Here is a 25,644-nt window from a genome sequence, read left to right on the forward strand (position 1 = left end):
AATGACATCTCTACGCATCAGCTTTATCTGTAAAATGCGGACACTGATCATTCCAGTTAACGCATGTTTTTAAGGATGCTTACAAGAGACAGTCACTAAGTATACAATTAATGTTAATGCCCACTTCAGTTGAGCTTTCGGTGGGATTTAGGTGAAGGTGAATTTCAACAGGGACTATAAAAGGTTTTACCTTAGGCCCCACTGGTCCCACATTGTCTTGTGGGGCCCACCTATTGCTCACAATCTCCTTCCGTGGTTGGCCTCAGGAGCTGCAATTCTCCCCAGTGCCTGTTGCCCATCCTATATTCTAGTAAGAGTTCAAGGCCTATGGTGACTGCTGTTCCTACAAGCAACCATAGGAGGGAGGTTCTGAGGGGAGTGAAGACTGGCAGCAGGGGACCATACCCACGGTATGGATCTATGAGCACTAGGTATTTGCCTACAAGGATGCCAAAAAAGGGGCTGCCTCCTCTCTAGAGGTCCAGTCTTATTCTGACTTGGAGGAGTGCACAGTGCAGGGACAGGGGTAGGCAAGTAAGAGCTGTGGCAGGCTGGCTGGAAGGCCGGCGGGCTGCTAGAGACCAGCATAAACCACTGGGCCTTCCTGAACAGCTAGTAATGCACAGGCAAGTCCCCCAGAACCTCTGAGGGGATCATAGCCCCTGGCAATGTCTAGAAGGTAGGACTGCTGGGGGGACTGAAACAAGATCTTAGAGGCTCTCTACTATACCAGGCATTAACCTTACAGGTGCTAGCAGGAGGTCTGTAGGACCTGGGGGACTAAGTCTGAGAGGCCAAAGGCAGGCATTGTACTTTCAATTTTACAACAACTTATTCAACTGAAAAAAGTGTATGTCAGCTATCAGCCCTGGGTTTAAGAACCTGGTACTTGCTTGACTAGGTCCACTATGCCTTTCTTCTACTTCTGAAAGGAATAGTATCCTATTAGCTCAGGCCTACTGGGTAAGAGAGTAGTTCTTGTCATTTTTCACTGGGCTATGAGATTTTTACTTATCATCAAATGGAGAAACTGGGAAACCAACTGCAGTCTACTTTTCTCTGCTTTAATGACATGTGGGAGCAGAATCTTAAATGTTAATCATGGATGTGAAAGTGACCAGTTACTACTTAAAGGTTTTTTTCTTCTTCATTGAGACAGGGCACAAATCTATGAATACTGGTTTCCTAGGCTCCCTGTCTCCCTGAGGATTTGGATCTGACCTACCAAGCTGACCTTTTCCCTCCAGATTTCTAGGATTAGGGGTTGGTTCTTTTGGGTTTTACTTTCACAGAATGAAGAAGAAATTGGGAGAGAGGGAAAGACAAGTAGAAATAGGTTAGAGTTTATAAACTGAATCTGTGGAGTCTAATGCATACAGAAATGAGTGAATGTGAGTGAGCAACGTGGGCTGGGAGTAGTAACAGGCAGGGTGGGTACTGTGGCCAAGTGGAGGGAACCAACTCATCTCATAATTCACGGACCAGCTCCTGCCAATTGTTATCATGACTGAATGCAGGCCCAGTGCTGCCAAATCTTGAAGCTTTTTAAAGCTACAAATCTGGGAGTATGTGTGTGTGTGGACTTTCTTCTGTTTGAAAACACTGTGCAGGCAAATGAAGCACATCTGGAGGCCACAGGTCTATTACCTCAACCAGGCCTGGGGCAGGAGATTTTAATGGAATTTGAAGGACAAGTGGGAACAGCTGTGGTGTATTTGGGATGAAAAGACATGAGAGAAAAAAATGGGGCTTTTAAGCAGGTGTCCATGATGCTTCTTCAACATACTCAAGAAAACCTAGTGAAGGACAATGTTTTGAAAAAATAATTTAGCTTGCTGGACTGTGTACTTTTTACAGGGACAAGATTGTAGCCCAGAAATGTTTGGGTCATGGTTATGCAAGTGCCACATCATAAAAAGGAACATCTCCCCCAGCCCCATTAGCCAAATAGATTATTTTGTCGTTTTACACTACATCTAAATTACTTGTCTCTTCTCAAGGTAAGTAAATTCTTCTATGCCTTGTTAATAAAAAAGAAATCAAGACTTTTATTGTGATTATGCTACCAGACAAATCAATGCCTTACTCCTTATGGTTTAAAATACTTTCTCGGAGGACAACATAGATGCTAATTTAAAAAAATTGTTAGAAAACTTCTATTGATTTTGGCTAGATGGTACCAAATCTGCCTTATTAGCAAAGGAAGACCGAATACGAAGTGATAATACCATTGGTTAGAGAAGTAGGTTTCAGCCAAGTTAGAGTGAGAGAAGGTCTGGATAACCTCCCATATGAAAGCATTTCTTCCACCACTCACAAGTTTCTGCCTCTTGGTAATGAAACTTCTGGAGACAGGAGTTGGGGTCACTGTCTCGGGCGGTCTCAGCGGTGACCTTCCTGTGTGTGGGCTGCAGCAGAGTTCTCTCTCCTTAGGCCTCCAGCAAGGACTGGCTGAGCTGAGTGCTCCTTAAGCTTTCTATGCAGATTAATCCCCCAGGGAGAGGTTGTGAGTTGGTCTGGGATGGGGCTGAGAATTTGCTTCAGAAGCTCCCCAGTGAAGCCTGAGCACAATTTGAGTAGCAAGGAGACAAAGGATGAGTAAAGATAGAGAATATGGCGTGTAGACATGGAGGATGTTTCGTGGTCTGCACAGCATCGGTTCCTCTCTTCTGGCAGGAGCAGCTTGACTTTACTTAGGAGGGAGTAAAGTCTCCTCTCCACCATTAGTTTATGTAGTTCAGAGGAGACCACTTCTCCCTTTACTCTCCTCCTACCCAGGCACCTGGCATAGAATTAGATAAGTGACCCAACCCTGGCTTATTAGCACAAATGAGCAGGTAATTCAATGATATTCAGACCCTTGATTTTGCTAGTGCTAGTGGAAAAAAGACCCTCCAGGTTGTGAAACCTGGAGCATCCAGTGATCATCACGAAAGGGGTGCCTACCTGAGGCTAAAGCCAACACGGAAGATGCAGAATTAAAATCTGGAAAGCAAGGTTCTTTATGACATCTTCTGAGAGCCTGGATCCAAGTTGGAAAGAGAAAGATGCTTAATGACATCTTTTGAGTGTCTGATCCATCCATGCCTGAGGCAAATACTCCTGCCCAGTTGGTCACTTGAGCCAGTAAAATCACCTTTTTGCTCATTAGGCCAATTGAATTTGAGATTCTGTCACTTCCAACAGATACGTTCAGCTAATACAGGAGCGAAAAGGCCTGACACATAGAAGTCAGCAGTAATTGTAGCCTTCTCTTCACAATTTCTCTTTTGGTTGGATGGAGCAACATATAAATATATATTTAATACATATATTACATATGTATATTATATATGTTTTATTTTTCCAGAGAAGAAACAATCCAAAACTATCAGGTGACAAGCAATTTTATTTTGCAAAACAATCACTATACAGCAACAAATACATTTGCAAATTTTGATTGAAAAACATGAAACTAACTACAACCAGTCATTGAAGAAATGCCTTTCTATGGTAACAGGCTCTAGAATTCAGAAGAAAGAACCCCCGCCCCCCAACAGATTTGTAGCAGTGTGTTGGAACCTTGGAATCCCAGCATACAGAGTATACTTTTTGTTGATTTTTTTTTCTTTTTGCTAAAGTTGAAGTAGATTTTCATGATTGACCTTTTCTGAATTTAAAAAGAAGCTCTTTCCTGCAGAGAGACTTGGCCTCAACCTACACACCCAGGCTAAAAATCTAAGGTGTAAAAAAACCAAACATCTATGCTGATTTAGCACACATCAATCTTTTGAAGGAATGCCTAGAATTTGCATTTCTAAGCCATAAATCTATCTTTTTTTTCTGGCTATTTAAATCATGAGTAGTTTATTTTCATTTTGAGGCATGAAAAATAGGAGGTGAACTGTAATGGCTCTGTCAGAACTAACCACATTGAGATTCGTTACTAATACTGACATGATATTTGGGTTGACGATGCCATTTCCTGCTGTATTACTGTATGAGTGTGGCTAAGGCCAGCTACAATCAGTACATTCTTGCATTTAGCAAAGTTCTCTCTTTAGCCTTCTTTGGCCATACTTATGCAGTTTAGGTGAGGCCGCAGCTCTTGGTGTTACACAGGTGTCTTGTTTGGGGGTGGGATTTCAGCCCATCACCCTGCTGGAACTCAGCAGGAGAATCCAGAGAGAGTTGGTTCCTAAATGAACATGGCCCTTGAAACTCATCATCAACTCAGATCTTTCCTGCCTCATTATAAGGTACTCAATTCTTGGTTGCAGGTGATCTGGGGAGAGTGAGTTCATTGGCGAAGTAGGCCTTTTAACTCTTCAGAGCTCTGGATTACTTATGTATCCTTAAACAGGTTCTCAAAGGCTAAAGCCAGAGAGAAACTGGCATTAATAGATCTAGAATTGGAACTATGAAGCTTTAATTTCTAGATCAGCGTATGGGTGTCCCCACAAGAGTGGTGTTCAAAAAGCTTAATTTGTGTCGGTAATCTTAAAAGTGAAGAGGGCAAGATGGGTTCCACCCCTACTCCCCATAAGAAGACCTTTTGGCCTTTGTGTTTCTCTTTACTGGCACAAATGAGCAGTTTCTTTTTCTTAACTTTATAAAAACAGCATTTCCATATGAAGGAAGGGCATTTATTCATTATTATTTTTCTGTGATTTGAGATAAACATTTGTTTTAATGCTAACTCTAATAACAGTGCTTTATTTAATCTTTATTTTGGAAATGTATTTGTAAGGAACTGAATTTTAATATGTAGAGCACGTTTTATTATTCTTAACTTTGATAAGAAATTTAAACCAAGTTGAAAAAGAAAAAAAACTGATTTCACAGGTTAAAACTGTCCTAACCAGCTGTTTACTTCTTTCTAAATAACTTTAATCACTAGCTAATGCTATCAAACATGGAACAAAATACTGTAAGTCTCCACACAGCTATTCTTTAATCTTCCATTTCCTGATGCATTTCAAGGGAAGCTGATGAATAAAATGCTCAGACTGGTCAAATCAAACCTCACAGCAATTATGAGGCAGAAAATAGACACATCCATAGTCTTACTCAGTAGTTCTTAACTTTTTGACTGTTGTATAAAATAACTGATTTATGAGTATTTTCAGACATTTTTGCCTTTGTAAAACCTCTTAGTTGAGAATGAGTGACAGGTGTTTGCTCCTAGAGCTTCTTTAATGGAAGTCACATTGGTTGCAGTATCCAATGGGTTACAAAATGGCACCTGTGTCTGTCTTTGCATCGCTGGCTTCTTTCTTAGATGTACTGTACTCCCCTGTTGCCTCATCTATGCTCATCTTTTTCTCCTTTATATTCAGAAATTCACTGGGCTCAAAGGGATCAAACGCTACCAGGACATTTGCCTTGAACTGTTCAGATCCAAGCTACCAGCCCTGAGCAAGAAAAATAACAGATAAAAAACTGAAGAGCATCTACCCAGCCTGGTAACCACGTATTCAGGCCTTGACTATTCCACTGCTTCTTCAGAAGTCTAAGATGAAAGATGTGTGAGAGGAATTAATTGATTTGTGGTTTTAAGACTGTATATTAAGTCAGAACAGTATTATCTACTGATAAATAATACTGAGTTATACAGTATTCCTTTACAGAGTGTAACATTGGAGTCCTGAAAAAATGGATTTAGATATCTGTATCTCAAGTGTTTGCAGCTATTGTTTCTCAAAATACTGTATCTTTTCCTTTCTGATCAAGGGAACTTTACTTTGGGCAAGGAAGTCAAATATCTTCTATCAGGTAATTTAATAAGCAGGTACTGTTTGGAAGAATGGGATAACATGTCCTAAACTCCCAAGTTAGTTTCAACTTTAGCAAATGGAAAAAAAAAAAAAGGAAAAAGAAATCTGAGGAAGTCTGTTTCATGAATGACTACAAGAATACAACCCAAACAATTGTGATTTAAAATGAGATAAATCCATAATCTTAAACCAACAATCTGTAAACCCTTTAATGTATAACTGGACCCACCCCCACAAACTCCATGTTGGTGAAAGCAAAGAAAAATAAATTTTTCTAGCATCACGGGAGAGACTTGTATCTGCCACTAAAACAGGGTTACAATTTGAGGTGTTACAGAAAGCAACTTCATGCTAAAACTTTTTGTCTTTTTCAATGTATTTTTTTTAAATAGGGAAAGAACCCTGCTAACATCTACTTTCACATACCTAAATTGGAACACCAAAGGGTGCAGGAGACACAGATACCGTGAATAAGGAAGTATAATATTCAAGTATATGAGGAAGTATCACAAATGGCCACAGAGAAATATATATATATTTATATCTATAATACTGTATCAAACAGATGGAAAGGGGGTGTGAAACTGGTAGTGTGGAAACACAAATCTAGCTGATCAATGCACACTCTAATCAGACATGAGTCCATCCTACTGAAAGTGGATGCACTTTCCTAAGAGATGCACTTTCATGCCACTTCCTCAACCACAACTCAAATGCTTCATAACTATTTTTTAGTTAGTTAAATAATTTATTGGATTGACTATACTCTGATATAACTATCCAGGTCCCAAATGTTAATAACTTAATTGAATCTTTCTTCCCATTTATACAAAATAACACTTAAAAAAATCGTATTTCTTACATGCTCTTCCCTTCCTGCAATCAGACTCCATGACTTAATTTAACCTGTAATAAGTTACAATGGGCAGCTTTTATCTCTTCATCCAGCAACAGAATAATGAAATGAGCAGCTTGGATTTTAACAAGGCCTTTCAGAATGTAATGGATAGCCTTCAGGCACATGAAAGGTAAAAATGCAAATTTTTAAATAATAATACTCATGCAAAACAGAGCAGAGCAAAAATAACTGTCCAATTGTACTCATGTAAAGCCAGTGTTTTCCTGTTGCAAATGAAAATCAAGTCAATTTCTGCATTTACGATTCATTTTTTTTTAATAAAATTGTAACAATGACTACAGTTTGGGAATGAGATTATTTATTTTATGGTTTGTAAAGGATGAATATAACACCCGCTCAGAGCCCACTCCTGCCAAGAGCTCATGCCTAAATATTATTATATCAATGCTAAATGAGAAATATTCACAAGCCCTGCTTAGCGAGCGCTGCAGTGACATCTTCGGCCAGAGTGGCGAGCTGAGGGGATTCGAGCAGGTTGATGCTTCCAGAAGAGGAGACGTTGCTGAGTCGTCGAGGGGACGCCACGCTGGATCTGCCCGGGGACTGCGTAATGATCTCAGCCCCGTGGTCCACACGGGCCTTAGCATGCTCTCTGAAGTTCAGTTTTTGGCTGTCAATCTGTTCAAAGCAAGCATCCGTCTTCATTAATTCAAGCATCTTAACTGGCCCTTACATCCTCTATATGTGAGAGCTGATGTTAATGTCATCAGTTGTTCAGCTCTGCCATCCCTACTTCCTATACATCTAAGTCTTCAATCTGGGACTGATTTCAATGAAGAATATTTCAGAAGGATTAAAAAAAATGACAAGATGGGTTTATGACCTTGTTTCTTACCTTGACGTTACCACCTCCGGGTATGTGGTGAGCGTTGTCAAGTGAGCCGACCTTAGCTTGGGCCTTTTCTTTGAAATCCAGTTTTACACTCTCAATTTTCACACGCCCACCACCTATTGGAGAAGAAAGGCTTTTAAATGCCTTGCTAACATTAATAAATCTTATATTTGTAGTGACTATTTCCCAAAAATGATTAAAGTAGATAGACCATCACAAGCCATAAACAATTAATTCTACTATCCCTCTGACTGATCTTTTAGAATTTCTGGTCTACCATTTCCCCTATACACCCAAGATATTGACATCCTTTCTGTACCATAATGAGGATTGCTTTCCATACTAATAACTTTCTCTTTTTACTCATGTCTACTTAAGATAACTATAATATAATATAAAATATAATAAAAACTCTAAAAATAACATGATGAAAACATCCTATTGCATCCTTTCTAAAACTTGGAATATTTAGTTTCTCATTCCTCAGGCAGCAAATTAATCGAAATGAAGCTCTTCTTTATTCTTCTTTGTGGTTGTAGGTCATTTGTTCAAAGAACTATTAGGCTAGAAATGGTGCACGATTGGGTAATATATTCATCACTGCATGACTCATGAAGTCAGGAGCTAAGTTACTTATAACTAGTAAGCTTTAAGAGCTTCCCACTTTAATGAGCAGATAGAGTGATAGGAGAAGAATCTTAGGAGATCCCATTCTTGTGCAGATGCTACAGGATCAACTTGACACTGACATTAATTTGATATAGAGAGGATAGAGTTTTGACCATATCATTTCCCTAAATGCTAATTAGCCTGAAACTTGAGGATCTGCTGATAGATGGGGGTGCTGTGGGCTACCCTTCGGTGTGGTCTCCTGATCTCCATAGGCCTTTCTTAGGCTTGCAAATGCAGGGCATTCTCACTGGGTAGGTATTTGGTGTCCTTTAGGCTGTGCTCAGGCACTTCTGACTGTCTGCTGGTGTCTTCGATCTGGCAAAAGGCTGCATTAGACTCCTTTACCCCTCAACCGAAGAGATTTGCTCTCACTCTCAGCAACTCGTTTTTGGCCGTATGCATTTTTTGGGAAGATGAGTGGTAAGCGGTATGATCCTTTTGCTTTGGGAAACACACCTGAAGAACTATGGCAACATGGGGAAGATTTTTCAGTTTTGGACTCTTGATGCTTGTTTATCACTGTAGATCAAAGAGAAAAGCCTGTTATGGCTTCACGGGTCTATTAGTCTTTGTAATGATTTTCCTAGGTGATACCTAGACATTATATTAAGACCCAACTACCTGACCAGGGCCCCTTGAAATTATATGGTGTTACTGGATTCTATGTTGAAGATACATCCATTCATTTTTCTCCTGCAGGTTTAGGATGTGCATGATGTTATTTAACTTAGTAGTTGTCCTTCCCCCAGAAGATACGTTATTGCAGGGGTGTCATTCTCCCAACATGTGACCTGGCCATGGGGGTCTCACTTGGTGGTGGTAATGCAGTTAGTGGGATTCTTAAAACATCTCTCAGTTAAAGGCTGGAGGATGTTGAGCTCTCAATCATCTGAGATCAGCATTCTTGGGAACTTTTCTATTTTTGGGTAGCCTCTGAGAGAAACTGCCTTTTCAATCTTCCTTTTATGATTATATTGTGTCAACATAACTCTATTACAATTTTTGTTGAACTGTATTTGGAGAGAGGAAAAAATAAAAATGTAATATTGACCCAAACTATATTCAGGAAAGGAAGCTTGAGAGTCTAGGTTTTTATTTATTTATTTGTTTGTTTGTTTTATTTTGTTATCATTAATCAACAATTACATGAGGAACATTATGTTTACTAGGCTACCCCCTTCACCAAGCCCCTCCCACAACCCCCATTACAGTCACTGTCCATCAGCGTAGTAAGATGCTGTAGAATCAGTATTTGTCTTCTCTGTGTTGCACAGCCCTCCCCATGCCCCCCCCACATTATACATGCTAATCATAATGCCCCCTTTCTTTTTCCCTGCCCTTATCCCTCCCTTCCCACCCATCCTCCCCAGTCCCTTTCCCTTTGGTAACTGCTACCATCCAAAAGACAAACAACAACAAACGTTGGCGAGGTTGCGGCGAAAGGGGAACCCTCCTATATTGCTGGTGGGAATGTAAATTAGTTCAACCATTGTGGAAAGCAGTATGGAGGTTCCTCAAAAAGCTCAAAATAGACTTACCATTTGACCCAGGAATTCCACTTCTAGGAATTTACCCTAAGAATGCAGCAGCCCAGTTTGAAAAAGACAGATTCACCCCTTTGTTTATCGCAGCACTGTTTACAATAGCCAAGAAATGGAAGCAACCTAAGTGTCCATCAGTAGATGAATGGATAAAGAAGATGTGGTACATATACACAATGGAATATTACTCAGCCATAAGAAGAAAACAAATCCTACCATTTGCAACAACATGGATGGAGCTAGAGGGTATTATGCTCAGTGAAATAAGCCAGGTGGAGAAAGACAAGTACCAAATGATTTCACTCATATGTGGAGTATAAGAACAAAGAAAAACTGAAGGAACAAAATAGCAGCAGAATCACAGAACCCAAGAATGGACTAACAGTTACCAAAGAGAGTCTATGTTTATTGAAATGCTACTTGAAGTCTTTATGTAACTGTCAGGAATGCCTGTTTGAATTCAGAGATCTATACCTTTGGTTCTGAAGAATTCTGTCACCTACCAGAAGCAGTAATTGTGGAAGACTACCATCTTTATCAAGCTTCATATGCCTGAAGTGAAGTTGGTAAGACCAGTAATTTAATTTGTGCCTCCAGGTATTAAATTGTTTCCTTTATTTTATCCTTAGGTATTCCACATTCCAAAGTAACTGTGAAAAGCTACCTGGTGTGTCAAGGATCATTGTGCTAACACTTCTTTATCATCTGATTCCATTATTATAGAAGTAAGAGCTAGATTTAGAAATAGGTAGGAGTCTATGACAATAGTCTCTTATGACCAGTAAATCTTATACCGAATATTTCCTTATCTATATAAGATTTTTCTGTGCATCAAGAGACCAAGTGAATTTGACTAATCATATACTTACAGCCTGTAATTAAAGACTCAATATTCTCTTTTGTATTTTGGAAAAAAGCAGGCAGTGTGGCCAAATACTTCAGTCATACAGCTGACATGGCAGGACAAAGCCAATCAAGTGTTTGTAGGCTAGAGTTAAGGACAGTGGGATTGTGAAGATATGCAGTATGGGGCCACAGCCCTGCTGGCTCATGAATGACAGAGAAACTAATTTCAGGGTAACAGGTAATAAAACTAGTAATGGAGATTCGATATATGTAGTTTCTAACTCCTTGACTTACTTTATGGATGCCCTCTGTCAAAGCAAAGCTTGATTTCTAGACATGTTCCCATGCATTTATCCATTTGGAAACTTATCCCATCTACTTTTGTTTACCAACTAATAAATTCTTAATAATCCTCTCCTGATCAGAAATCCTACTGGGTTCAATTGTTCTTGTATCTTGTTTCTGATAACATTTGAGACAATGATTATTGGGGTTAACTTAATAAATGGTTGAATTAAGATGCCAAGCATAGACAGTTAAAGCCAATTGCTTCCTCTTTTCCTTCTATAATCAATATTTTATATAAATTGTGTCAAAATATTCTCAATAAAGTTACAAATTTGACAGCTGTACATTATCTATATATGTATAGAGGTACAATTTAGCAAAAATATATAGTACATGATGCTCAGAAAAAGAGACAATATCTTAGATTCATATTTTAAAGAGGGAAAAATCCCCAGCAAGTATGAATGTAAGTTCTACTTTAAAGCACTCGTCCTATGAGATATTTTAGAAAAACAAGAGGTCCATGGTCAAATAAGTCGGGTAAGCATTGCATTCTGCTGAAGATTCACAATGCTTATTGACCTATTAAAGGCTGAGAAATTTGGCAGATAAATAAATTTCTTCAGTTTTGCTTAAGCACAATCTTTGTTTCACATGTGACAACAATTCCATTAAAGATCTTTGGAAATGCTGATTTTAGTCCATGCAATTATGTATGAATACATGGCCCAATGTATTTTATAGATGATATATTTAGAAAGAACTCGCATAAGCATGTTGAGTACATAGAGACAATGTGTCTTATATATCATTTACTTTTTACCTGTCCTATGATATGAGGCTTATTTGTGGTAATTGAGTTTACCTGTCCAAATGAAGATGGCTAGAAATTTCTAACAGGTTTTGATTAATAAAAGCATGAAATACCAGGATTTTGAAATGTCTTTCCAATTAGGTATTTCAAAACAACAAAAATTTTGCTTGTCAATTTTTTGCCTATGACTGAATAATTTTCAAACTACTAAGAAGTATTTATTTACCTGGCCGGTGGCGGATGTTCTTCAGGGAACCACACTTGGATGTCACGTGGCTTAGGTCTATCTTCTTGGTAACAATCTGAACCTGTGTGGAATCACAGAAAATATGCTTAAAATAGTTTGGACTTGGACAAGCCCCCAAACTCATACATAAAATCTAGAAACATAGCCAAACTCATAACATGCAACAGCATATCCAGAAATCCAAACTGAAGTACACTCACACACACACACACACACACACACACACACACACACACACACACACACGAAAACACATTCCCCCTTATGTCCTCCCATTTATTTGGTTGGAAAGAAAGACCCAAGTGAAAGAAAATTCTAGAATTGAAAATTTTATTAGTGGAAAACAGATCACACCACAAGAGGATAGAAACACCTGGATTAATAAGGCAAGCTTCCACTCAGAGAACGAAGCCACATTGTGTTAAACCTCCCCATAAACTCAGAGACAAGTGAAGAGATGAATTATTCTTTAAAAAGTGATTTTTATGTAAAGGTGACCAACATATTTCCTAGATACTGGAAGAAAGTTCTAAACATGCTTTTCTGAAATTTTATTGTCATGTCTTGGCTAAATGGATTTTTCTTGCACACCAAATGATAAAATGATAGCAACAGTCTTTTTGTCTTTGTGTTTTATCAAAATTATTTCCTCTCCCAGTATTTGAATTAGTGCTTCTCCAAATGTGGCTCATTGGCCATTTGCATCAGAAGGACATGGAGTTACTGAGTCAGACACTGTGTAGATGGGGCCAGGAAATCTGCATATTTGAACAAGTGATTCTTCTCTATAGGAAAGTTTAAGACTACTGTTTTGGAGGTTGGAAGCTCCCCTACTTACTTTAAGATCATTAAGTATCTCAATTTATCCTTTTCCACTTAGGTACTTTGACCAGTAGAACCTGTGGTAGAGAACAGCTGGTCTACCCTCTGATACCCTCAAGGTATTTACCAGGACTAAGTCTGTCTGTGAGAGTACTACGTGGTTTGCTCCTATAGTCAGGGCAAAAGGGAGAAGGGCAACCATGTCAATGTAAATACTGCCCCTGAGGCTTAGCCCAGCACCCTTGAAGGAGCCCAGCAAACCTTGCTATGGACTTCCCATGCCAGTTACCTTTTCATGTTCAATGGAGCTACTCTGAGCATCATTGCACCTGGTAGAAGGCACTTGATTGTCTCTCCTTTCAGTGCTTAACCATCTCTCCTCAGTTGAGGAGCAAGGAGCCAAGAGTTATTAAACAAGTGAAAATTCTGGACTTACACCCTGTAAATTATGTGAGTCACAGATGGCCAGAAACTGAAGTTTAGATGTCAGGATCTGCAGAAGAGAGAGTCAGCCTGGTTTACTGTTTTTATTATTCTTTTTTTTATGAAGAACCATGCTTACTTTAGCTTGAGTTAGCCTGTTTCAACTCTGCCTCAAGTATGTTTGAGAAACATGAATTCATCTTTCCCTTCCTCTCATGGGATATTATTTCCACTCAATTCAAGAGACAGGAAATATCCCATCAAGACAAAGTGTCTCCTGGGACTTGAATCCTTACCCTTTGAATTAAGGGATTGTGCTCCACCAGTTTTATAACAAATGATATCCTAATTCTCATGAATAATGAAGCATAAGAGACTGACATTACACACACTTTGAGTACTTTCAAGTATATAAGTCTTTGCCCCAAGAGTACATTAAGTGGAGCTAGAAAAGTGTGTGCCCTGCTGACTTTGAAAGGGAGTAGAGAAGGTATGAGGAAATATACCTTGAAGCCAAAAGCCAGCAAACAAAATTGGCAAGTGAAGTGGGTTTTCCATCTCCCTGTAAACCATGTGCACCCCATTAGGGTTTTCTTCCTCAACTGAAAGCAATAAATTCATTGATGATCTTACAGGGAAGGATGCGAAGGCCATCACCAAAAATGCAAGGCTGATAAGCTCCAGAGCAGGAGGACATGTGGAGCAGCAACAAGAAGGGGGCAGTGGGTGGGAGGGAGGCAGGAAAGGAGACAGGGTGAGGGCTGTGCAGAGCTCCGCACAATCAGGCCAGTTTTCTAATGGAAGCTTCTACTTACATTTCCGCCCCCAGCAGAATGTCTGATGTTATCCTTGGAACCACATCTGGACTGAACCTTGCTAAAATCGATCTTCTTGTTTAAAATCCTAACCTAAAAGGAATTGGAGGTAACTTCACTGTACATTTGTCTTTTAATATACTGAGTATAGGGAACCAGAATGGGTTAGTGCCAAAGAGGCTCCAAACTCCCCTCCACCTACACAGTCATTTAAGAGAAAAAACGAGCACTGGAACTTAAGTGTAGATGATCTCACATACAAATATGAGCCCCTATTCCTCTGCACCCCAAGGGCCAAATGTTGGAGAGCCTTAGACATCCCAGATGCAGGCAGGTATAATCTGGAAACAATTAGAGGACTAGAAAAATAATGTTTGGATAACCTGTGAGGAGGAGGCTTCCAATACAGTGGTCAACACTGGAACTTGGGTCCACTCTCTGGAAGGTCCGCCAATGTAGTTCATGCCAGTGTCCCACCCTGCTTCACCCCTACAGTGTTGGCCATCACAGTTATAAATCACCTGGTACACCTGAATTCTTGGCCCATATAGCACAGGAGGCTCTGGGCCTCCTCTGCTGAAAGGGTTTTACAAGTCCCTTGTGGTTTTGGCTCAGTGGCCTTCAGAAAGTCCTATCTTTGACACCTGATCATAAACAGCCACTGCCCTTGGATGACTTGTGTGGAAGCATTCTGTCCATTTACAGAAGGGAGAAAACAAAGGACCATTAGTGAGTTGACTTGTGCTAGGTCATGCAGAGGTAATCCAGGCCTTGGGTTCAAAAGATGTTAAGTTAGGTGTTTGATTTGTATTTTCAGGAAGTTCAGTACTGATCTTGAAGACAATAGCAAATCCAGATAATAGCAATTCCAAGTCTGGAAAGACACTACTCTGGTGTACTGTCCTGTGCACAGTAATAATTCTTGTAATTCTTTCATGTATCTTTTGAATTTTGCATGCTTTGGAGGGCAGATCAACAATGCAAGCATGGAGAGAAAGGTTTAATTTTGTTGTTGTTTGTTTTATTTTACTTTGGCTACTACTATTACTATTCCTTCCCCTGCCCCCCAAATAGCTAAAGAGAAATCACATTTTCAATGTTTTAGGGAACAGTCAATCTTCTTTTAAGAGAAAGTTAAATAAATATATCCTAGATATATAGCCATCTCCAAGAATGGTATCACATCTCTTAGTATTTGCAAAAAAGGGTACAAAATTCAAGATGTTGAGTTCTGACTATTTTTAACTAGGCAAATCTTTAATTGCAGTGCCTGCCTAACATTGACAAGATAGCTTATACCTTACAGGGAAATATCATTGACAGTTCATCAGCAGCCCAAGGGAAGGGCCTCTTTTCAAAATCTGAATTCAGAATACAGTGTTGATTGGGCTACTCTTCAGAGAATCATAGAAATTCCAATAGAAAAAATAGGTGGTGGGGAGGAGATATCACAGTCTATATCTAACAATAAATAAAGTTACACTCTAAGAATTTTACATAACTATAGATGCAGATAACTTTGTCAATAAGGACCATTATATTTCAAGCCTCACAGATAAATTATTTCTAGAAAGCAAATAATTTTGATTTATTATTTCTAATAATAATGCTTTTAATTATTCTCCATAAGGATCTAATTAATTTGGTAATGAAAGAGAATTCATCTAAGCCATTTTTATAATTCATGGGGATATCCAGGGTCTCATATTACATTTACAAATATTAATTTAAAGATCATTAGAGTACCATCCAATGACTCATTAGCAAGTGATCAAAAGCCAAATGTTCAATCTGATTCATTTGTTGCAAAAATAGAAATTCCAAATTCAGTTGCATGAATCAGTTTGACTCTACATTTAATCAACTGTTTGATTTCCAAAACAAATGACTCAAACCCAAAGGGGTCACACACATTGCCAGCATTCTTTAGAGATGATTTAAATCTTAAAATCCTAAAACTGAACAGCTGTCTTGTTATTTCCCCCAGATTTTCTAAAGAGTCATAGATTTTTCTAGTGTAACTAGTTGACTTTTTTTGATGGTAGACTTTCCCAACCTATGCCTGCTCAATCTCTAATGTGCAGCAGAACTCTGACATGCATTAATGGCACACTCTTTACATATTTCCATATTTTCAATAATTTCAGAGTATTACTTTTGTCTAAAATGAGGCAAAGTAGAACACTCACCATTTTGCTTGATGGTTGAGTAGACAAAAACAAAACCACTTTGGGCAGTGGATGGTTGATGTTCAGTAATATTTATGCCCTAGCTTGACACCTTGTATGTGAAACCCGTCTAGTCCATGTCACGCATATTTATGCCTTAGCAAAATTACAAAACACTTCACGAGAAAGAACTATAGGATCATTGACAAATAATTAACACCTTAAATAATTAATTCCACAAATATCAGCAGTTCTCTGGAACCACTGCATAAAATAGAAAAATAAATGGCTGATGTGAAGATAAAGCTTTATTCCAGATTAGTCCTTTTATCAGAGAATTGAATTTTAACTCTCTGTGCTCTATGCATGCATCCTTTGGGAAGGAATTTTCTTTGAACTTTGTTTTCCTAAAAGGATATTGTAAAGGGAAATTATTTTATCATTTTAGAAACTGTCTAGAAAAAATATAGCAAACTTCTATTTGACAAACGAATTTTCTATATATATGACATGGGGGAAAATATTTGAATAATCATTACCCAAGATTAACTTTAAACCACATTTTAATCTTTGTCAATTTCTTTCAACCAAAATTTTACTTGCACTATTACTGTGCAACAGGATTGATTTGAAATAGTGTGACAATCTTTCCTTTTGCATACTTCACAGAAGTGACAGATACTATTTAAACTGACTGGATCATTTTCTTAAAGCTATGACTTATTCAAAATTCTCCCAAACTCTCTATAGTATTAAATGCATCAAAACTTCTCAGGCAGGCAACAGGGTCAGCAATTCTGATTTTTGTGCCCTCTTTTAATACTCTACATTTTGGCCAGACTGTTTTACATTCCATACTTTAAAGACCTTGTTTACATTTTCAAGTTCATCCATTTGCTGTCTTTATGTCACTAGCTCTTGCTAGGATGCCCTCACTCCAAGTTGAGCCTGTTACAGATCATCCTTTAAGGCTCAGCCCAATCAGTCTCTCCAGGGAGGCTGGCAAGAAAGGATTTCAGTCTCATGGACAAACATTGGTGACTTAATTGTATACATAGTTGACTTTTCACTCATATAAGAGTCATATAAGCATAAAGAGTTATAAGGAATAGGTTAATGTAATTACCAGAATTATTAATTAGAATTATTTTATTCTACTTTTTACTATTTCTATGTATTCCTTCACCATACTAGGGAAGAAGATTGTAGTTACTTTCTGGATATTCCTGGTATGTCTTTTGTTGGATTTTATCATGGTGGTGCAATTGAAATGATCTGCCCCTGTACTCTCTTTGCATATATGTTTATTGGCTCCTTTAGAGAAATTAACTTATTTCTCCCCCAAGATGGGGTTACTGTTAGAAAGGACAAGAAGACCAAGTGCAGGATACACCTCCAGGCAAGAGCAAAACCTCTCTTACTTGGGATTAGTTGGAAATATGAAACATGTAAAGTGAGAAAAATACAATCCTGACTTATAGTTTTTACTAAAACAGTTTATAAACCAGAGGCATTAATCTCAACATCAACTTGAATTGCTTGAGCAATGGGATTTTATTTTTTAAATGTTGACACTGTCTTTATCAAAAGATCCACATGTCAGCTCAAGACAGCAAGATATGGGGAATAACTGGAAGTCCAAAAGTTTGGATTCTGTTCTGGGCTCTCCCACGATCTACCGGTAGGCATTTCAGGCACTCTCTAGGCATGAACCTAAATTGCAACATCATTTCTTTCTTCCTCCATCCAAGGTTGTCTTAGAAAAAAAAATTTTTTTCTTTTTTTGGAAAGGTTAGTGGTCAGTGACACTCAACTGACTTCTGTTCAGCCTTACAGGGGATTAAGCTTTTCTTTTCGGTTTGCATCATTTCTCAGGAGTGCTTAAAATGAAGCCTTCCTTTGTCCTTGTATTATAAAAAGTTTTCTGGCTCTCTCAAAAATATTTCCCACTCCATAGCATTCAATTTTTTTCTCTTTATTCCACTTATGATATAATAAAAGCTTACAAATTCTACTTAATCCCATCAAGTTCTACATATTATTAGTTAAAAAGAAAAAAGAAAACATTGTGTCCTCCCATTATGCATAATTAACTGGAAAAAGAATGGTTTTCTTTATTCAGTGTTCCGAGTAGAGTAAAAATCATTGAAATTGGTTTCTTAGGTCGGAAAACTTATTTCTATAAAAAATGAACTAGTATAATATCATTCAAAACTAGACATCTTTACACGTATATTGTCCTATGAACAGAAGACTTTTAAAATTCATATTTATGGAGTTTTGGGGGGCAGCTTTCAAACATTTGGAGGATGACATCCAATTTTTATATAGTTTTAATAATAAAGATTTAAAAGCAGTTCTTACTGGGAAATCAGCACGTTCCTGAAACAACTCATCTGAGAACTGAAGCATGAATAGATTTGAGAGCCAGATCCATCTCCAGCACTACAGGTGTGCTAGTCTTTTGGTTCTCCAAGTGTAGGCCAGAGCAACAAGAAAGTGAGACAAATTCATTACATTACAAATGCCACCTCTTCAGTCTTGAATGCATGCCACAAATGACATTTATCTGCAATGACTCTTTTGCTGTACTCATAGCATTCAATTTTAATGGAAACTATCTAGCCTCTAACGTCTTGAGGCATCATATTCTAAAACAAAAATGTGACTACAGAAGATATTCCTGAAGACTGAAAGTCCTCTAGAACAGATGATGTTTTTCAAAGACTCTTATGTTAACAACCATGCACTCCAGTTGATATGTATGCAATATACAAACATGATGGTCCATCCCAAATTTTAATTAACCCTGCCTTCACTGACCAATAACTTCTTCAAAGCTAATTATATCAAATATAAACAATAAATATATTTGAGTACATATCTAAATAGAAACAATTCTTTATGTCACAGCAGACAATTCCACAGAATTCTAAAGGAAATGGAAAAGTTGGGGGGCCTGGGAAGGTGTCAGCCCAATTTCCTATGTAGGTTGAACCTCACAGCACAGAGAGGAGAAACACAATTCAAACCATGTGATGCATAGATTATGCTGAAAAACTTGGGAAGAACTTTTTGGTGAATGGACATTGAGTTTAGTTAGACCTATGTTAAATATATTTAAGTGTTCTCTCAAAGGTCACTAGAAGAAAAATTATGAACATAACAATCCTTGTGATTCATGAATAACAGGGGATGAGTTCATATGCCACAACTTACTGACATTATTTTTTTAAAGTCTTGAGAAATTTTAATAGTGGACCATGCTGGTAAAGAAAATAACTTTTAAAGAGTCTGTTCAGTTGTTTGAAAAGAACCTGAGATTCAAGGCTTTTCCCCATGTCCTGCTTGGCTTCTAAATGAGCAGCAAACATAACGGGACTTCACAGGTCTCAACTTTGTAAACCCAAAGTAGTCATTTTTTCATAGTTTTTAAAAATTAATGTTTATGAAGCCTAACTCTAAAACTTTTCATTACCCTACAAAAGATACTTGAATTATAGTTATAAAATTTCTAATGAATAAAAACAGGGTCCCTGATCTCAAGGAGCTTTCATCTTGAGATAATGTAGACTTTGAGCCAAAGGAAAAAAAGTCCTTCTCAGTATAATATAATGCATTTCAGTGAACAGTGTTTGTTCATGCTGGGTTGACTGATGGTATTTTAAAGCTCATGGGGTATTTTATTACTTCTCTTAGCACTTATTTGTAGCTCTAAGGAGATGGAAAGAAATTACTTGGAAAAAACAAAATTAAATAAAGGCCAGACACTAGGCAAAGACAAAAAAAACCCCCAAATTTCTTTACTTGTTAGGTTGTAGAGACTATATCTTATTGTCTCATTCCCCTTTTTACCATATAGCATCAAGAAGAGTGTTAGTAAATGTTTGACTGAAGAATATATATACAAATGAGAAAACAATCTAAATAAGCATCACTTTCCCTTACCTATACGTTAATAGCACTCAGTAAATCTTCACAATAGTGACCATCATAATTTTATATAATGAGAAAAAATTGTTTCACTATATTTAATTGCACTATATCATTAGTTGCTTCCAGAATTCCATTTTCTCCTTGGATATAAAATTGAAAGCAACTCATTCAAATTAGCATGTGAAAGATCTAAAAAAGCCTCAGGATAATGCCTAAAACTTTTCAAGAAAATATGAAGAAGACTCCACTCTACATTTTACTCATTTCATTGCCTCATTCCTCTCTCTCTAGTTAGTGAGCCTGCTTCCCCAATTATACCCCTTTTTCATTTCAGAAACATTGCTTTTTTAACTCAACTTCAGTTTGCCCTTTGTGGCACAAATACTTATGGAATCCATCCAAATAACTAAATGAATGTTTTCTTGATGAGCTGTAATGCAAAAATGCTATTATATTCTAAGTATAACTATGGATTTGAGAGCTTAACATGACTTCAAGTGTATTTAAGTGAGATGGTGCTATACAAAGAAGTATTATTTGGTTGCTTCTATTCTATAAAAAAGAAACCTGAGGACCAGAGAGGTCAGTATCCAAGGTCACACAATAAGTTAATAGAAAAGCTGGACCAAGAACTCAGTTCTTGTATCCTGGTCCAAAATTTTTTTAGGCAAGATTCACTGTAGTCCAAATGTGGGAAGTTTCTTTGGGTAATAATTGTTATGGTATTAGGTATTCACACTTACTCAAAAAGTCACTTGAAAGAATGCATCTTTCCATGCATATGTTATATTACAAGCCCTATATGCAAGAATTGGGTAATGTGAGGACTTCTGTTTCTTATTCTATGAAAATGGAAAGTTGGACTATAATAAGCTGAATATCTCTGACATCCAGTGTTCATTAACTTAACGGAAACATATAGAACTGACAAATAGAAATCACATTGCTGTATTTCTAGAATGTAAGGATATACTTCCTAAGTTTTAGTTTAGTGGTTTATCTCATTTTTTTTTAAAAGGTGCTAGGACACCACTGACTGAGAATGTAATAGATTAATTCTACAAGAGTGATTTATATAAAGGTAACAGGAGTGATGCTTGAAGATGTCACCATCTTTAGCCCAGCTGAACTGAAAATTACTGACTGCTACATGCATGAAGCAGAAGTACATGACTGACAAGACAACCAGATCCATAGACATGGCTTTGCAGAGATCATGACCTACGTAACCACCCTAACTAACAAGTTTTAAGTTGTTACAGCCTCTGTAAATTCACCTCATTAGAAACTTTCAACTACCCCAAGGGTACAAACATTGTACTTTGTCTACAGACCTTCATAAGGCTGATGGACAAAAACCAGAAACCTGTCAAAACAAGTAGGAGTATTCCGTATAAACCAGAGAACCTACCCTCATCCACAGAGAGAAAAGGTAAAAGTAACATTCACTAAATTGCTGCCAAAATTTTTTTATGCCACACACAGTGAATTTATTTCCCTACCTTTGCTTAAATTAAGGTGCTGTGTTCTTAAAAAGCTAATACTATTCTAAACTTTAGATTTAGATTTAATGTAGATTAGGGAGCTAACTACATGGAGATAGTTCTAAATTCATATATTTAATAAGATAGTCTTATCTGTACCTAGAGTTAAATTAAACAAGGTCACTATCTATAGTAAATCTAGGATTGCATATGTTCTTTCCAGTAGAATGAATTTATGTTTTACCAGAAAAGACTGACTTCATTGCTTTCTGTAAATCTCTTCATATCTTCAGCTAGCTTATCTATTCTATTAGGCATGGATATGCCTCACTGAACTGGGCCACTGAGCTGAGCCTCTTTACCAATAGAAAATTGGACTTTAACCGAAGAGATAATGACAATAAGCACACAACCTATACATATGGAAGAGCAATACATGTTTAAATTGAGGCAAATAATAAAGCTTCCCAGCTTGGAAGTAATTAATTTCCCAAGACACACATCTTTTATTATACATTTCCCCTCCCAATCCTTAGTGATTGCACAAACTTTAAAACCACAATAATGAAGCTTTTAGAATTAACTCATTTACATACAATCCGACTCCTCCAAATTTCATGAAAATAGAGCCTGTGTCAAAGAATAAAGGTTACATCTATGAATTTACTGTTATTAAAGAATTGCATGACTATTTTTCTTAGTACCTGCAGACCATAGATCTCAATAATGAAGTTGCCCCCTACAGAAAGTGCCACTATCATCCTGTCCTCTTCAGTGATTCTGGGTATGCCACTGTCCATTCAAACATCCTAAGATATTCAATTTACAATTGGGAACAACACGCCAGTGGCTTCAATTTCCCCAAAAGTGTGTATTTATGGATTCTCAAGTAGATAACAAGGATCTTCAGCATATCATCTTGATAATTTCTAAGAAGCCTAACAAAATTTTTCCTAGTCATTCTATTAAGTGGAAACTCTACTAATTCCAGTCAAAGCCTCCAGTTTAACATGTCTAGGAAAGGAATCTCTCTTCATTCCCTGTGTTTGAAAAGACCATACACAAAAGGAGGCTTTTAAGGGGAATAATATTAAAGTCTTGAGTGATATATTTTTCCTACAAAGATGGTTCAATTGCGGTGCATTTCAATTTCCCAATTCATTTCCCCCTCCAATTTAAATGCATTGATACCATCTATACAAAATAGAAAGCAAGTATCTGCCTTCCATATGTATCTCATCTTGGTGAGGAAATGCCTCCTGCTTCCCCAGCAAAAGTCACTTCATAATTCCACTGTTATGGATTTTATCCAAGTCATCTAAAGCTAAGATAGAATAATTCTGCAGCAGGTTAACACTTGCCTTATGAAAGAAGAGTTTTCTTCAAATAATACTGTGATTTTGAAGCTATTTTTGTTCTTTCTGCAATTTTTTTGCCATATGTCTTTACTAGTTCTAATTATCATAATCTCTAAGGCAGTTTTAGTTCAACTCAAAAGATTTTAAGACATCTTAATATCAATTCTATGAATTACCGAGTACAGAAGTCAATTAAAATTAGATCTAGAAATATTCACAACCAGAAATGTTAAAAAAGCAGAAAACACAAAATAAGTATTCATATTTTTTGGATTAGTTTTACCTTATTGAGTCCAGCAAAACTAAACTATTCTTTTTACTTCTTTACCTTGAGGAGCCCTTTGAATAAAATTATATATTCTGAAGTTTTTATGTCAATATCAATAATTATTCCCTTTTAATTTTCTTTTTAGTTTCAAGAAATATCTTAGTGATAATTTATATTCCCTTGTGATTCTAAGAAGGAACATATTTTTTTAAATACCGATATATTTTAGGAAAATCAAGCATAACCCACATTTAGTTTAAAGATAATACTAGGACTTGGGGATATATTAAAAAATAGAATTGATTTTAAATATACTAAATAGTTAGTCTCTTTAAAGGGTTATCTCACCAAAAACCAAAATGATAAACTTTCAAATTGGTATTAAATTGATTTTATTCAACTTACTCTTTTAAGTTATTTTGTATAAAAATAAAAATAACATGACATTTGGGTATTTCTGAAAGGCTCAGAACATTTCCTTCTTTTGGATGTGCAAAGGAATGCAAAAATAGTATGAGGTTTTTGGAACTATAGGCTTAAATTTGGTAGCTTTTTGTTTTTGTTTTTGCTTAAAAAAGGTTTCTTGTAACTTATGTTTTTAATAACATTTTTATTGAAAAGGCATCCATCGATGACTATACTGTTACAGAATGTTAGTCATTCTGAAAAGGGCATATTGAGCGTTATGCTGCGTGCACCTGCTGCCACCCCTCCTTCTTGGTTGACTTTTCTTAACTTCTCGGGCTTTCTTGAACAGAATCATAATGAGACAGTGAAGATTATTGCTTAAGGAGGGAGCAACACTGACTTTTTGTTTCAGTAGTGAATAGGAGTCCTTTATCGATAGTTTCACATTTGGGTCAGATTTTTCTTGTAAATTTGCCTGAAAAAATACCTTTCCTTTAGCATGAAGGAGGGATACCAGAAACCAGTGACAGAAAATATAAGAGATAAGTAAAAGAGCAGCAGAAAAGAATACTGAGATGAAAAGAAAAGCTCTTTTGGGATATTGAAGGGCATCAGAAGTTTGTTCATGTACAAAGGAAATCATTGTTTTCTTTCTCTCAAAGATGAGTGTTTTATCCCTTCAATGACAAGAAAAGTTGAACTCTCCCATGGGTCAGTCAATATCATAAGCGATAAAACACATTAGATGATATTCGCATTAGCTCCTTCCAGCCTAATCCCTTTGTCCAAACATACAGTGTAAGCAAAAGTTCAGGTCAAAGCATTCCTCAAAGCCCCCTGGTTGGAAAAGACGTGAATGTCTGCTCTGGAGCTGAAGTTAAGAGTTAATAGGCAGAACTTCACTAATAACTATTCAATACAATTAAATAAAAATTTTAACACAACAATTTTATTCATCAGAACCATATAAAACTGTCTATTTATTACCAATATGAATATCTTCTACCCTTTGCATTGTTCAAGCAAAAGCAGCCAGAGAAGAAACTTGACAAACCATCCTCTGATTTGGGAGTGAACCTGGGGAAATGGTAGAAGTCATAGGAAATACTTGGGCAAGAAAGAAAGTGGAATCGCTTAGGGGTCAAATGAACTCATGGTCCGGATCTTAGCTAGAGAACTCAAATTCATGTCATAAATGTAATTTTAATCTCTTAAGGGAAGATCCACAAGACAATAGAGATACATTCACAAACGATCTGTGAGGCCATCAACTGAAAGATACTCCTGTATGGTCCAATCAATTTTTATCCAATAATAACCAGAAGGAATGGTCATGTCATGTGATTTTCTTTATATTTTATAAACTGGCTTTGCCAGATAAGGTTCAAACTCTTAGCCACAAATCATAATCGGTAACTCTTTAACACCTCCACTTCCCTTTTGTTGTAAGAACTGTTAGCTTAGAAGAAGGCTTCAAGATAATATGGGATTTTATTTCTGACAGCAAATATGTGTTCATATGATTCTTACCTGTCCCCCTTTAGGCTGGTATTTGATGTTGTCTGTTGATCCAATTTTGGATTTGACATTCTTCAGATCTGGCAGTGGCTGGTTAATGAGCCGAAGCTGCTTGGGAGTCGCAGGAGATTTTGGAGGAGTACGTATGACGGCGACTTTCTTCTCACTGGGTACCAAGATGGCAGATTTTGGGGTTCCTGGTGTGTGAGGGGTTCTCGGATAGCTAGGGGTTCCAGGAGTGCCTGGTGTGCGTGAAGAATAGCTGGGTGGCGTGCCAGGAGTGATGGCGGTTGATCCGGGAGTAGTAGGTGTTGAAGTGCCGCTTTTTCCTGCTCTGCGAATTGGCTCTGACCCTGTATTAAGAGACAAAACCAAACCAAAACCACAGCATGAGAAAGTTCTCAGGACATTCATCTTACCCCAGATTGTCAGAACTCTTAATATATTAAATTTATAAAGCATTTAGAATATTTATTAATTATAACAGTGCTCAAAAAGGTGAGATCCCCTGTTTTTTGGCTCATAACCT

General features: G+C 37.3%; 1 protein-coding gene across 22 annotated transcripts in view; it reads right to left on the bottom strand.

The window, feature by feature from the left end:
• Positions 1-3,370: 3,370 nt before the first annotated feature.
• The window catches only part of MAP2 (microtubule associated protein 2), a 283,777-nt gene continuing 261,503 nt past the window's right edge, over positions 3,371-25,644 (bottom strand). For 12 of the 22 annotated variants that reach the window (XM_057503615.1, XM_057503613.1, XM_057503606.1 and 9 more), the window contains 5 exons: positions 25,128-25,468; positions 13,976-14,068; positions 11,895-11,976; positions 7,511-7,623; positions 3,371-7,293 (listed from right to left, as the gene is read on the bottom strand). In XM_057503615.1, the coding sequence (XP_057359598.1) occupies positions 7,078-7,293; positions 7,511-7,623; positions 11,895-11,976; positions 13,976-14,068; positions 25,128-25,468 (845 nt within the window). In that variant the 3' untranslated portion in view covers positions 3,371-7,077. The remainder of the gene's footprint in view (positions 7,294-7,510; positions 7,624-11,894; positions 11,977-13,975; positions 14,069-25,127; positions 25,469-25,644) is intronic. The other 10 variants (XM_057503612.1, XM_057503621.1, XM_057503609.1 and 7 more) reach the window with 1 other exon arrangement.

Source organism: Manis pentadactyla, chromosome 6 (genome assembly GCF_030020395.1).
Source record: "Manis pentadactyla isolate mManPen7 chromosome 6, mManPen7.hap1, whole genome shotgun sequence".
NCBI lineage: Eukaryota > Metazoa > Chordata > Mammalia > Pholidota > Manidae > Manis > Manis pentadactyla.